Source organism: Engystomops pustulosus, chromosome 2 (genome assembly GCF_040894005.1).
Source record: "Engystomops pustulosus chromosome 2, aEngPut4.maternal, whole genome shotgun sequence".
NCBI lineage: Eukaryota > Metazoa > Chordata > Amphibia > Anura > Leptodactylidae > Engystomops > Engystomops pustulosus.
In genome coordinates, this window is record NC_092412.1 from 265,617,830 (window position 1) to 265,632,894 (window position 15,065).

Here is a 15,065-nt window from a genome sequence, read left to right on the forward strand (position 1 = left end):
TGCCCCCTACTTACCCTGGGCTGACCTTTCATAGTTCCCCCCTTGCTCCACCCCTTGGGAAAGAATCGGCATTTCCTTGCAGGACTCTCCCACATTTCCCATGTGCTCCCTCTCTCTTTCTGGCAGGTTCAGGGTGAAGCAGCCGCCCCCCAGCACCGGTCTGCGGGTCACCTACACCCCGGGTCCGGTGAGTGCCCCCGATTATTATACCTGACTGGTGGAGTGTGATGTGGGGTCCCGAGTCACATCTTCCCTATATCTCCAGGTGGCAGCAGGGATGGAGAGACGACTTGGCGTGGAGATGTTTGCCATGGCCGTGGGAGTAGAGGGTCCGGAGGGGGCAGCCGAATACAACTACTGCATCGAGATCCAGAGCGAGGAGGAGACCCTGTACCTCCCCGTGACTGCAAATATCCTAAACCAGTAACTGCACCAGCAGCAGAATAGTGAGTGCAGCTCTGGGGTATAATACAGGGTGTAACTCAGGATCAGTACAGGATAAGTAATGTCATGTATGTACACAGTGACTGCCCCAGCAGCAGAATAGTGAGTGCAGCTCTGGGGTATAATACAGGATGTAACTCAGGATCAGTACAGGATAAGTAATGTCATGTATGTACACAGTGACTGCACCAGCAGCAGAATAGTGAGTGCAGCTCTGGGGTATAATACAGGATGTAACTCAGGATCAGTACAGGATAAGTAATGTCATGTATGTACACAGTGACTGCACCAGCAGCAGAATAGTGAGTGCAGCTCTGGGGTATAATACAGGATGTAACTCAGGATCAGTACAGGATAAGTAATGTCATGTATGTACACAGTGACTGCACCAGCAGCAGAATAGTGAGTGCAGCTCTGGGGTATAATACAGGATGTAACTCAGGATCAGTACAGGATAAGTAATGTCATGTATGTACACAGTGACTGCACCAGCAGCAGAATAGTGAGTGCAGCTCTGGAGTATAATACAGGATGTAACTCAGGATCAGTACAGGATAAGTAATGTCATGTATGTACACAGTGACTGCACCAGCAGCAGAATAGTGAGTGCAATCTCATTCTGCTGTGTGCTACTGAAGGGTGTGGTTGTGTGCTGCTGAGCTCCTGCACCACCTGGTGGAAGATCAATCCACCCAGGCCTGCTCTCTCCTCCCCAGGGAGGGAGTGGGTTCTGTGGGATGAATCCTGCAGGAAAATCCCAGGCTTCTGCCTCTCGGACCAGGCCGGCGGGGGGCAGGAGAAACCAGTTACCGGCCAAAGCGGAGGGGGTAAGAAGATCTGCCCGGAGCCAAGGACGCAGCGATGTGACCTCGGCTGCCACCCCCAAGACCCAGGGAAGCCGCAAGGTCTCCGGAACACAGAAGATCAAGGCAAGTGACATCAGCCTAAGTGCTCCTCCTGGAAAGCTGGATGTGTGTGCGGGAAAGCTGGGTGGTTCAGCTGGAAAGCTGGGTGCTCACGGAGGTGTGCAAAAAGCATGGGGTGATCTTAAGGCCCGGGAGTCTGCTGCCATCTATGGCTCCCGGATTGCTGAGCACCTCCGGAAGTACGAGGAAGCTGGAAAAGCGCTGAGGAGGCTCCAGGAGGAGATAAGGGAGACCTTGGCCCTAGCGGGGGTGGCTACACAGAAGAAAAAGTCTGATCTTCTTACCACCATAGACAGACTTAAAGCCGAGGTCACCGCTCTGCAGGAAAAGCGTCATCTAATCCGCGAGCACAGCGGTCCGTTCAGGGAAAAGTTGGAGAATGATGCCCGGTTTGAGGAGATGCGCCTGGAGCAGCTGAGAAAGCTGAAGGGGCTTCAGGTCCAGGCGGATGATGGCGATGATGAGGAGGATGAGGAAGACCTGCCGTGTCCGTCTGGTGGCCTGCACCAACACCAGCAGGCCTCGCACGACAGGCTGCCTGCAGAGCAAGCGCCATTACCATCAGGCTGCGGCTCTGCCAACCTGGAGGAGGAAAGTGATGACAGCGGCCAGGGGGGGGCGCTAATGGCTCAGATCCGTCAGCTCGAGTCCCCAGTTCACCTCCAGAACTTTTCCTTTGGTGATGATATGCCAGATGACGACCAAAAGAGGAAGAAGACGAGACCCAAGAAGACCAAGGCGTCTCAGGAGGTGAATCTGGTGTTTCGTCCCCTCCCTGTTCCCTCCGGGCGGGCAGCAGTGCCAGCCTGTCGTGTAGGCCCCGTTACCCAGCCCAGCACGAATCCTGCAGTGGACTCGGTGCCAGGGTGCGGGGAGATTGCAAAGCCACGTTCCATCATGGCGCAGAGCACCAGCCTTGTTTGCAGTAGCAAGGATGGTGCAGGGAAGGCATCGGCCGAAAGGCCGGACAGTGAGGGCGATCCAGCAGGTCCTGGTACTGTGCGCTGCCCCCTAGTGGGAGGGGGGGGTGGCCCAGTGCCAGGGGCAGTGGCGGTGGCTCCTGTGGCCCCTAGCGCTGTGGCTGCATCTAGCTCCGGTGAGCAGCGGCAGTGTGATGGGGCTGCTGGGGCTTGTGGTGCGGCGCCTCCCAAGCAGCCTGCAGAGAAAGGCGCAGGAAAAGTGTTGTTTTGCATTGGATCATCAGACCCTGGAGAGGGCACAAAAAGACTGCCCGGAGTCTGCAAGGGCAAGTGGCCTCTTGCATCCAGCGAGCAGCAGAGCAGAAATATTAAAAAAACTACTGGACAACAAGGGGTTAATGCCAATGAGGCAGAGGGCACCTTTAAGATCAGGGTTGGAGCTGCCTCTTCTCAGGCTGTATCAGCTATGGAGGTGGCTCTACCCCCAGTGCCCAGTGACGCCGAGGCAACCCCAGGTCCTCCTGGCCCAGCTGGTGTGAGTGATGCAAGGAAGCGAGGCAGTAATGCACATAGTGTGGTGAATGTGGGAGTGGTGAATGGTGCTGAGGGGGGTGATCCTGTTGTGCGTGCTGGACCTTCTGCACCCCCAGTGGTGGCCGCTCCCATAAGGAGCTATGCGAGTGTCACCACTGGGGCAAGTGGGGTTAACTCCTTGTCTCCTGACTCTGGGAATAGCGTTTTGCAAAGGCGTCTTCTGGAGGCTCTCAGGAGAGGGGAAAAGTCAATCACTGTAGAGGGGAGAGAGGTTGCTCTGTCCTTCTGGACAGACAGGCATGGCCTGGCAGCCTTCCAAGAGAAAAGGGGGGGAGAGACTGTATGGTCTTTACCCACAACCGGGCCCGGAGCTGCCCGTAGGAATGTGGTTTGTCTTCGCTGGAGGGGCAGTGACGCATGCCCACCCAGGTCAAGGGTGGTGGAGCTCCTCCTGAAGATGAACTTCAGGGCTAGTGACATCTTTGCCCTGATACATCCTTATGGTACTCCGGAGTTCGATGTCAGCTTTGTTCGGCCGGAGGGCTTAGAGCTCTTCTGGTCGAATTATGAGCTGGCAAAGAACGAGCCCGCATGGCGAGACTTTGCTGTGCAAGCAGTGTCTCGCCAAAACACAGTCAAGAAGGTGACCGTTTTGACCCGTAACGAGTCACTTTCTTGCATGGACATCATGACTTGGCTCAGTCATTATGGTGAGGTTGTACAGGTACCTCAGAAAAACCGCGATGAATTTGGCATTTGGTCTGGGGCCTGGACCTTCATGATGAAGTTGAAGTGTTCAGGCGGCACAGTCGCCCACATTCCCTCTTCAGCCTTTCTTGGGCGGGACAGAATCCTGATTTTCTACCAGGGGCAGCCGAAGGTCTGTCACAGGTGCGGTGACCCCACACACTTTAGCGCCAGCTGCCAAGTGCAGAAGTGCGCTTTGTGTGGTGGGCTAGGTCATCTCGCTGCATCCTGTAAGGACATTAGGTGTAACCTGTGTGGTGAGCTCGGTCACCCTTTCAGCCGTTGTCCTCGCTCCTTTGCCAATGCGGTTGTGACCCCAGTGGAGGAGAGCCAGGAGGTTGCTTCTGCTGGGGAAGGTACCAGCAGGGGTGGAGGAGCTGAGGGGCCTGTGAAGAAAAGTAAGAAGAAGTCGCCTTCTCAGTTGAGGCGGCTTGAAGCCAGACAAAAAGGGAGAGAACTGGGGAAGCCTCAGGTTGCTGGGGTGACCCTTGGTCCTTCCTCAGAGGCTGGTCTTGCTACTGAGGCCCTGAGGGATGATGAGTTGGATGAGGAGGTCAGGAGGATGGAGCGCGAGAAAGGTGCCATGTCCTCCACGTCCTCCCAATATGAGAGTATGGATGAGGATAACAGGATTTGGCTAGAAAATAAGCGCAAGCAGAAAAAGAAAAAGCGCGGCGTATCTAAGGTACCTAAGGAAGGGAAAACTTCCTCCCCTCTGGTTGAGCTTTCCAACCGGTTCCTCACCCTCGATGAGATCGCCTCCTCGGAAGGAGAGGCTGAGGGTGGGGTTCTGGAGGTGGCGGCGGAGCAGCCTGCAGGGGGCGCCGAGTCTCTATCCTCTGGGGAAGCCGGGTCCTCAGAGTGGGAGACTGACTCAGAGTCAGGAGACAAGGACGAAGGAGAGGGTGGTCCGGGTGGGTCCTTGGGGTCCAATAATAACATGGACACCTCGATTTCATTAAAGAGAAGTTGCCCTAAATCTGATGGGAAAAAAGAAAGGGGATCATCGTCAGAGGAGAGTCGGGGGTGGGGAAGCAATAAGAAAAAAGCCGTCTAACTCAATCACTCATGATGGCGGCACCCACTCCGTTGACGCTGGCGTCCATTAATGTCACCAGCATTAAGTCTGATGCGGCTAGATTTGCGGCCTTTGATTTTCTCGGCCGTGCTGAAGCCGACATTTTATTTTTGCAGGAGACCAGGCTGCCAGATTTGGCGGCCGTGTTTAAAGCTAAGAGGGAATGGAGACACGGGCCTTCCTATTGGTCTCTTGCGGCCGAGCCGTATAGCGGAGTGGCGGTCCTTTTTTCCGCACCGGTAGAATGCCGACGAGTTATTGAGTTAGAAATGGGGAGGTGCCTGATCCTGGATGTCCTCATGAAGGGACAAGAACTTCGCCTAATTAACATCTATGGTCCCCAGTCCAAGTGGGACAGGAAGTGTCTCTTTATGAGGATCAAGCCCTACCTTTTTACAAGTCGTCAGGTGGTCTTTGGAGGGGACTTCAATGCTGTCACGAGGTCCCAGGATAGGGGAGGTTCCAGAGACAAGCTGACTTATGATAGCGTCGCTCCTAATAGCATAGCCAGTGAGGCTCGCCTGGTGGATGTCCACTTCCGGCACACCCCAGGCCACGCGGGGTTCACCTATTATAGGGGTAGCTGCAGGTCTAGAATAGACAGGTTTTATTTAAAGGAGGAAGCCATTTCTTCAGCAGTGTCCGTTGTTGAGGTGGAGTTCTCCGACCACTGTCTAATTTTGTTTTCTCTGAATATTACAGAGACCCCCCGGATGGGAAGAGGCTACTGGAAGCTCAATTCGTCTCTCCTGGAAGAAGCGGAGATCAGACAATCCTTTGAGGACTTTCTTCAGAGCCAGGTACCTTTGCTGGGCCTTTGTAGCAGTAAGTCAGAGTGGTGGGAGATGCTCAAGAAAAGGGTGGCGAGATTCTTCCGCCAGCTCTCGAGCCTCAGGAGCCTGGACAGGTACCGCCTGTATCAGGGCCTGAGGAGGAAACTCGAGCATCTCGTCTCGACTGGAGGTAGTCGTGAGGACATCTCCAGAGTGAAATCCTTGCTGAAGAGGTGTCAGTACGATAGACACGCATCTTTGGTGTTTGAGAGGGATTACGGGAAATACCGCTCGCCCGACCCTTACAGAAACTGCAAGATGTCAGTGAATGGTAAAGTTGTCACAGGACTGGTTGACAGTACGGGATCCCTGAAAAGGTCCAGATCAGGGATCCTGGAGGTCGTCAGATCCTTCTACTCGCACCTCTTGGGCAGGAAGGATCTAGATCGGGATGTGATGTCGGCTTTCCTGGCTGAAACTGTCCCTGAGCCAGGAGTAGACCCCTCTCTTGATGTTTTGACAGAGATGATTAGGGAAGAGGAAGTCAGCCGGGCGATTGAAGGGCTCGCCCTCAAGAAAGCGCCGGGCCCGGATGGCTTAACATCTGAGTTTTATAAGACCTTTAAGGACGCCTTGGTTCCCCTCTTGACTGAGGTATTCAATGAGTGTCTTTCCTCGGGCGCTCTGCCGAAGTCAATGAGGAGGTCAGCCCTGATCATCCTGTCAAAGGGTAAGGACCGATCTCGTGTTGAGAACTGGCGTCCCATAGCGCTTCTCAATACGGACAGAAAGGTTTTGGCAAAGGTGCTGTTTAATCGGCTGGTGCAGTTTGCGCCCCGGCTCCTTTCGGGGACCCAGCACTGCTCTGTTCCAGGCCGCAGTACATTTAGTGCTGTGCTTTGTGTCCGGGAGGCAGTGGAGCAGGGCAGGGCTGGTAACTGGAAGGGGTACTTGCTGTCCTTGGATCGGGTTAACCACGAGTACCTCTGGTCTGTCCTTCTGAGGTATGGCCTGCCGGGGGAGTTTGTCAATTGGCTAAAGGTTTTGTACGCAGGGGCAGAGAGTTTCCCGCTTGTGAACGGTTGGATTGGCCGCTCTTTTGAGGTCGGGTCTGGTGTTCGCCAGGGTTGTCCTCTGAGCCCACTTTTATACGTGTTCGCGATTGACCCATTCCTTAGGAGGGTTGATCGTGGGCCGTTGGTGGGAGTCGGGATGGACCAGGCGGCACCGGAAGCCACTCTAAGGGTGGTAGCGTATGCCGATGATGTCACCGTTTTTGTGTCCTCGAGAGGGGAGGCGCAATGGGTGATGTCAGAGGTTGACCGCTACTCAGAGGCTTCTGGGTCCAAGATCAACCGGGATAAGTGTCAGAGTCTCTGGCTGGGAGAGGGGGATCCAGGCTTTGATCTCCCGGACACTCTTCCAGGGCCCCAGGACTCTGCCAAAGTTCTCGGCATCGAATTTGGCCAGGGGGATTACCCCATGCAAAACTGGGACGGTAGGCTTAAGATCGCCGCTCAGAGGGTGGACCAGTGGAAGGGTTGGTCTTTGACCCTCAGAGAAAGGGTTAACCTGATCAAAACTTACCTGCTCCCATTGCTGATTTATCTGGGCAGTGTGTGCATGTTGCCAGAACCCCTCTGGACTCGGGTCTACAGTCTGTTCTTCCAGCTGTTATGGGGGAATAGGCTGAACCTAATCAAGAGGGAGGTTACTTACCGCACGAGGAGACAAGGAGGGTTGTGTATGGTCAACCCTGTGGTGTTCCTAGTGAATACCTTTCTTAAGATCAATGTAGCAAACCTCTGGAAAGAGAGGGCTCCTCCGTGGGTATACTCCTGCAGGGGATGGGCTCCTCCGTGGGTATACTCCTGCAGGGGATGGGCTCCTCCGTGGGTATACTCCTGCAGGGGATGGTTTCGGCCTTTCTTCCAGGAATGGGAGACAGGAGGGCAAGTGAAGGATCTCCGTACACCGCATGGGCATCTTCCGGCTTACGCTACCCCGGTTCTGAAGGTGATTCGCCGGTGGGGTCTGGGAATGTGGGAGATCAGGACCATGTCGAGGAAACTCCTTGACAAGAGGGTTCTGTTGACCCATTTCCAGAAGCCTCTGGCCCTCAGGGATTGCCCAAGTCGGGATCTGGGGGTGGGTTTGAGTTTATTGAATTCTATCCGGATCCCCTTGAAGTTTTGGGACGTGACTTGGCGCTGCTTCCATGGAAAGCTGTGTGTGAGGGACAATCTGAAGTGTAGGAGCTCTGAGGAAAGGGGTTGTCCCCGGGAGGAGTGCGGTGGCCTGCTGGAGAGCATGGACCACTTCCTGCTTCAGTGCCCCTTTAACACAGAGGTGTACAACCGGGTGGGCGCTTCCATCCATTGGCCCGGGTTGGCCGGCCTCACCTATGCGGAGTGGGCCTATGGAGCATTCAGAGGCCTGGGTGGCCGGGACCGCTGCACGTTATTTCTAGTTAGCCTAGTGGTCAGGTACCACACGTGGAACGCACGGTGTTTAGTATCGACGCAGCGTAAAATCCTCCCGGTGGATGAGGTGGTTAGGAACATTCTGGGTGACCTGGTGAAGGTGCGCTCTCTGGAGTATGAGAGGCTGGGCACGGGGAGGTCCTCTCTCCTTAGTGTCCCTTAGTCTGTCCTCTCCCTCCTGGTGAAGGTGCGCTCTCTGGAGTATGAGAGGCTGGGCACGGGGAGGACCTCTCTCCTTAGTGTCCCTTAGTCTGTCCTCTCCCTCCTGGTGAAGGTGCGCTCTCTGGAGTATGAGAGGCTGGGCACGGGGAGGGCCTCTCTCCTTAGTGTCCCTTAGTCTGTCCTCTCCCCTCCTGGTGAAGGTGCGCTCTCTGGAGTATGAGAGGCTGGGCACGGGGAGGACCTCTCTCCTTAGTGTCCCTTAGTCTGTCCTCTCCCTCCTGGTGAAGGTGCGCTCTCTGGAGTATGAGAGGCTGGGCACGGGGAGGACCTCTCTCCTTAGTGTCCCTTAGTCTGTCCTCTCCCTCCTGGTGAAGGTGCGCTCTCTGGAGTATGAGAGGCTGGGCACGGGGAGGACCTCTCTCCTTAGTGTCCCTTAGTCTGTCCTCTCCCTCCTGGTGAAGGTGCGCTCTCTGGAGTATAAGAGGCTGGGCACGGGGAGGGCCTCTCTCCTTAGTGCCCATTAGTCTGTCCTCTCCCTCCTGGTGAAGGTGCGCTCTCTGGAGTATGAGAGGCTGGGCACGGGGAGGACCTCTCTCCTTAGTGTCCCTTAGTCTGTCCTCTCCCTCCTGGTGAAGGTGCGCTCTCTGGAGTATGAGAGGCTGGGCACGGGGAGGGCCTCTCTCCTTAGTGTCCCTTAGTCTGTCCTCTCCCCCCTGGTGAAGGTGCGCTCTCTGGAGTATGAGAGGCTGGGCACGGGGAGGGCCTCTCTCCTTTGGAGGGGGTTCTCCTTTAGTGTCCCTTAGTCTGTCATCTCCTCTCCTGGTGTTGGGCTGAAGCTGACACTGTAGATTTTTGTTTTGTATCTGAGGTTATAGTGATGTAGCGGCTTGCAGGCACCGAACCTGGGCTTTATGTGGTTGGTTTGTTATATGTTGATATGTTTAATGTGTTTGTATTTTGTGTACAGTGTGTATTTATGTAGTTATAGTTAATGTGTATATAGCTTGGTTGGTTTTGGGGTGTTGGTGTTAGGGTGTTAGGTTGGGAGGGGGGTGGACGGGATTTGGACAATATGATCCTGGGCACTGGTCTGGACTATATAGCGCGGACTTTGGACGTTAGACCAGTGTCTGGGTGGGAGGGTGATGGGCGTGGGATTTAGTTAGTTATATTTAATGTTTTTATTTCCTGTTTGTCTTTTTTTTTGCTGTGTATTCTTTAGTTATTTATGGGGAAAAAAAAAAAAAAAATTATAAAAAATTATATAAAAAAAAAAAAAATTAGGTGGTGGGATTGGGTGAAGGTTTTGTTTTATAATGCTGATTGTGTGGTGTGTGTGTGGCTGGGCCAGGAGATTTTCGTAAGTCTCTTTTAGTTTGTATTATTGTTTTGTTATTATTATTATTATTGTTTTGTTTTGCCAGAAGTTATGGCTTGATTTATGTTTATTGTTGTAATGTTTTTCGTTTTTATATATAAAATAAAAGATTTACAGGATGTAACTCAGGATCAGTACAGGATAAGTAATGTCATGTATGTACACAGTGACTGCACCAGCAGCAGAATAGTGAGTGCAGCTCTGGAGTATAATACAGGATGTAACTCAGGATCAGTACAGGATAAGTAATGTCATGTATGTACACAGTGACTGCACCGGCAGCAGAATAGTGAGTGCAGCTCTGGGGTATAATACAGGATGTAACTCAGGATCAGTACAGGATAAGTAATGTCATGTATGTACACAGTGACTGCACCGGCAGCAGAATAGTGAGTGCAGCTCTGGGGTATAATACAGGATGTAACTCAGGATCAGTACAGGATAAGTAATGTCATGTATGTACACAGTGACTGCACCAGCAGCAGAATAGTGAGTGCAGCTCTGGGGTATAATACAGGATGTAACTCAGGATCAGTACAGGATAAGTAATGTCATGTATGTACACAGTGACTGCACCAGCAGCAGAATAGTGAGTGCAGCTCTGGGGTATAATACAGGATGTAACTCAGGATCAGTACAGGATAAGTAATGTCATGTATGTACACAGTGACTGCACCAGCAGCAGAATAGTGAGTGCAGCTCTGGGGTATAATACAGGATGTAACTCAGGATCAGTACAGGATAAGTAATGTCATGTATGTACACAGTGACTGCACCCGCAGCAGAATAGTGAGTGCAGCTCTGGAGTATAATACAGGATGTAACTCAGGATCAGTACAGGATAAGTAATGTCATGTATGTACACAGTGACTGCACCAGCAGCAGAATAGTGAGTGCAGCTCTGGGGTATAATACAGGATGTAACTCAGGATCAGTACAGGATAAGTAATGTCATGTATGTACACAGTGACTGCACCAGCAGCAGAATAGTGAGTGCAGCTCTGGAGTATAATACAGGATGTAACTCAGGATCAGTACAGGATAAGTAATGTCATGTATGTACACAGTGACTGCACCAGCAGCAGAATAGTGAGTGCAGCTCTGGGGTATAATACAGGATGTAACTCAGGATCAGTACAGGATAAGTAATGTCATGTATGTACACAGTGACTGCACCAGCAGCAGAATAGTGAGTGCAGCTCTGGGGTATAATACAGGATGTAACTCAGGATCAGTACAGGATAAGTAATGTCATGTATGTACACAGTGACTGCACCAGCAGCAGAATAGTGAGTGCAGCTCTGGGGTATAATACAGGATGTAACTCAGGATCAGTACAGAATAAGTAATGTCATGTATGTACACAGTGACTGCACCAGCAGCAGAATAGTGAGTGCAGCTCTGGAGTATAATACTGGATGTAACTCAGGATCAGTACAGGATAAGTAATGTCATGTATGTACACAGTGACTGCACCAGCAGCAGAATAGTGAGTGCAGCTCTGGAGTTACTGATTATTAGCCGCTTTGCTTGATCTTTTCTTAACTCCCCCCTCACCGGTCCTGACTGGGGGTGTGTACCAAGGCAGATGTGGGAGGAGCCTCTGCCTGTTGGGCCCCGGGGTCCAGCTCCTCAGTACATCCCCCGGGTCACGTCTGGAGCTCCTGAGACCTCGAGGGGCAGACACAGGTGAGGTGCATTTAAGGGGGGGGGGGGGGGGGGGCAGCCACCTACAGAATCTTTATATTAACCCCTTGTTTCCCCCACAGGCCGGAGGTCGGACGTCTGATCCAAGATTTTTGTGTCGTTGAATCGGTTTTTATTATAAATTGTAATAAAGTTTCTAAACGTCTGTGCAGCGTCCTGAGTGATGGATCAGAGCGCCCCCTACTGGTACTGGTCGTCCTGCCTGTGAGGGGTCACGCCGGGGTCGGCACCAGCCAGGGGGGGTCACACCGGGGTCGGCACCAGCCAGGGGGGTCACACCGGGGTCGGCACCAGCCAGGGGGGTCACACCGGGGTCGGCACCAGCCAGGGGGGGTCACACCGGGGTCGGCACCAGCCAGGGGGGGTCACACCGGGGTCGGCACCAGCCAGGGGAGGTCACACCGGGGTCGGCACCAGCCAGGGGGGGTCACACCGGGGTCGGCACCAGCCAGGGGGGGGGTCACACCAGGGTCAGCACCATCTTCTCCCTCTTCTTCCGCTTCCTCCTCTTCTCCTCGAACCTGTCGGTGGCGTCGGTGAAGAACAGAACCTCCTCCTTGGCCTCGATCTCCCTCTTCAGGTACTGCAGGGCGGCCATGTTCACCCCCATCACATCCTGGGGGGTCAGAGAGAAGGTCAGCAGCCGGGGCAGACAACGCCGGGGGTCGGGGGACACGAATCATGTGACTTACCCGAGACTCCATGACCCGGGAGATGGTGCAGCTCTTCAGGTCCTCCATGACTCCCAGCAGCATGTGGTTACTGGTGATCTCCCCAAAATGGATCCTGCCGGGAGGGTCAACACGTCACCCAATGCATCAACCTACCCCCAGACAGACCCCTCCCCCGCTACTTACCTGAGCAGGAAGAAGAGGCAGCGGCAGATGAGCTCCACGTCCTGGCTGCGCTGGATGTAATCCCGGAAGAGAGTCAGAAGATCCGGGACGTAGGAGAACGGGAGAACCAGGAGCGACTCCTCCAGCTCACTGCGGGGGGGACACCGGATTATATCAGGGAAGACCCTGCACCACACCGCGCCCCACCACCGGCCATATTACACAGCAACTACTGCCCCTGCACCACACCGCGCCCCACCACCAGTCATATTACACAGCGACTACTGCCCCTGCACCACACCGCGCCCCACCACCAGTCATATTACACAGCGACTACTGCCCCTGCACCACACTGCGCCCCACCACTGGTCATATTACACAGCGACTACTGCCCCTGCACCACACCGCGCCCCACCACCAGTCATATTACACAGCAACTACTGCCCCTGCACCACACCGCGCCCCACCACCAGTCATATTACACAGCAACTACTGCCCCTGCACCACACCGCGCCCCACCACCAGTCATATTACACAGCAACTACTGCCCCTGCACCACACCGCGCCCCACCACCAGTCATATTACACAGCAACTACTGCCCCTGCACCAGTCATATTACACAGACTACTGCCCCTGCACCACACCGCGCCCCACCACCAGTCATATTACACAGACTACTGCCCCTGCACCACACCGCGCCCCACCACCAGTCATATTACACAGCGACTACTGCCCCTGCACCACACTGCGCCCCACCACCGGCCATATTACACAGCAACTACTGCCCCTGCACCACACCGCGCCCCACCACCAGTCATATTACACAGCGACTACTGCCCCTGCACCACACCGCGCCCCACCACCAGTCATATTACACAGCAACTACTGCCCCTGCACCACACCGCGCCCCACCACCAGTCATATTACACAGCAACTACTGCCCCTGCACCACACTGCGCCCCACCACCGGCCATATTACACAGCGACTACTGCCCCTGCACCACACCGCGCCCCACCACCAGTCATATTACACAGCAACTACTGCCCCTGCACCACACCGCGCCCCACCACCAGTCATATTACACAGACTACTGCCCCTGCACCACACCGCGCCGCGCCCCACCACCAGTCATATTACACAGCAACTACTGCCCCTGCACCACACTGCGCCCCACCACCAGTCATATTACACAGCGACTACTGCCCAGGACAGACGCCCCTGCACCACACCGCGCCCCTGCACCAGTCATAGTACACAGCATCTTGCCCCCTTCCCTTAGGATGGAAGACCCTGCAGTGCACCAAGACTCGTAATGTATCAAATTGCCTAAAATCTCTTAAATTTGTGTGGCTCCGGTCGTACAGTAAGTGGCCACTAGGTGTCTCTCACTGAGCGGAGAAGTGACTGCACCATCTAGTGGTGAACTACGAGAAGACAGCGAGGAGCAAAAATAATAACTCATAGTAGAAATAGATGGGGGCGGGTGACGTGGCCCCCCTATACACCGGACACTTACCTGGAGCGCACCTTCCTTATCACATCCAGCACATAGTCAGACGACTGAGGGGGAAGGAAGCAGGAAAGGGTTAATGTGGGGGCTCAGCAGCGATGGACGCCACTGCCGGCTGCGGCTCTCACCGTTCTGCTCCCGGACGCCTGCAGGATCGGGTGCATCTTCCTGGGGAGCTGCAGAGACAGACACGTCAATGGTAGAGCAGCCGCTGCCTCTGGGGGTCTCCCCGGCGCCCCCCAATATACAGACACTCACCTCCTTCCCGGACGCCCGGCACAGCTCCTCGTGCTCCTCCACCTTACTGCTCTCCTCCCTGTGCAGCTCCACTGCCTCCATGATGCGCTCAGTCTGGGAGGGGCACAATAAGGGTCAGGGTCACATGACCGGAGGGGGGTGGGGTGGGGTGCATCCCCCCAATACTCACCGCCTTCACAGTCTCAATGGTTTTCTTCCCGGCCAAAGCAGCTTCACCCTCCTTCTCCCCGGCGACCTGCAGGAAAGGAGCAGCCGTGACTCCCATCCTCCTCCTCCTCCATCGCATCACCCCCATCCTCCTCCTCCTCCATCGCATCACCCCCATCCCTCCTCCTCCTCAATCGCATCACCCCCATCCTCCTCCTCCTCCTCCTCAATCGCATCACCCCCGTCCTCCTCCTCCTCCTCCTCAATCGCATCACCCCCGTCCTCCTCCTCCTCCTCCTCAATCGCATCACCCCCCGTCCTCCTCCTCCTCCTCCTCAATCGCATCACCCCCGTCCTCCTCCTCCTCCTCCTCCTCCATCGCATCACCCCCGTCCTCCTCCTCCTCCTCCTCCATCGCATCACCCCCGTCCTCCTCCTCCTCCTCCATCGCATCACCCCCGTCCTCCTCCTCCTCCATCGCATCACCCCCGTCCTCCTCCTCCTCCATCGCATCACCCCCGTCCTCCTCCTCCTCCATCGCATCACCCCCGTCCTCCTCCTCCTCCATCGCATCACCCCCGTCCTCCTCCTCCTCCATCGCATCACCCCCGTCCTCCTCCTCCTCCATCGCATCACCCCCGTCCTCCTCCTCCTCCATCGCATCACCCCCGTCCTCCTCCTCCTCCATCGCATCACCCCCGTCCTCCTCCTCCTCCATCGCATCACCCCCGTCCTCCTCCTCCTCCATCGCATCACCCCCGTCTCCCTCCCCGTCCTCCTCCTCCTCCATCGCATCACCCCCGTCCTCCTCCCCGTCCTCCTCCTCCTCCATCGCATCACCCCCGTCATCCTCCCCGTCCTCCTCCTCCTCCATCGCATCACCCCCGTCATCCTCCCCCGTCCTCCTCCTCCTCCATCGCATCACCCCCGTCGTCCTCCTCCTCCTCCATCGCATCACCCCCGTCGTCATCCTCCTCCTCCTCCATCGCATCACCCCCGTCGTCATCCTCCTCCTCCTCCTCCATCGCATCACCCCCGTCGTCATCCTCCTCCTCCTCCTCCATCGCATCACCCCCGTCCTCCTCCTCCTCCTCCATCGCATCACCCCCGTCCTCCTCCTCCTCCTCCATCGCATCACCCCCGTCCTCCTCCTCCTCCTC

The 15,065-nt window shown here is 55.2% G+C and overlaps 2 protein-coding genes across 5 annotated transcripts in view; one reads left to right on the forward strand and one right to left on the reverse strand.

Moving 5' to 3' along the window:
- LOC140119730 (sperm-associated antigen 17-like) overlaps positions 1 to 11,297 on the forward strand; it is a 214,173-nt gene extending 202,876 nt beyond the window's left edge. For all 4 annotated transcript variants that reach the window (XM_072139080.1, XM_072139081.1, XM_072139083.1 and 1 more), the window contains 4 exons: positions 127 to 187; positions 266 to 410; positions 11,003 to 11,134; positions 11,215 to 11,297. In XM_072139080.1, the coding sequence (XP_071995181.1) occupies positions 127 to 187; positions 266 to 410; positions 11,003 to 11,134; positions 11,215 to 11,234 (358 nt within the window). In that variant the 3' untranslated portion in view covers positions 11,235 to 11,297. The remainder of the gene's footprint in view (positions 1 to 126; positions 188 to 265; positions 411 to 11,002; positions 11,135 to 11,214) is intronic.
- Positions 11,244 to 14,023, reverse strand: LOC140117118 (WD repeat-containing protein 3-like). Its single transcript, XM_072133554.1, has 7 exons — positions 13,928 to 14,023; positions 13,759 to 13,851; positions 13,629 to 13,676; positions 13,507 to 13,550; positions 12,010 to 12,138; positions 11,845 to 11,938; positions 11,244 to 11,768 (listed from the first exon to the last, which is right to left on the reverse strand). Exons 1-7 carry the CDS (start codon positions 14,021 to 14,023, stop codon positions 11,613 to 11,615), a joined length of 660 nt encoding a protein of 219 aa, XP_071989655.1. The 3' UTR covers positions 11,244 to 11,612.
- Positions 14,024 to 15,065: the final 1,042 nt, after the last annotated feature.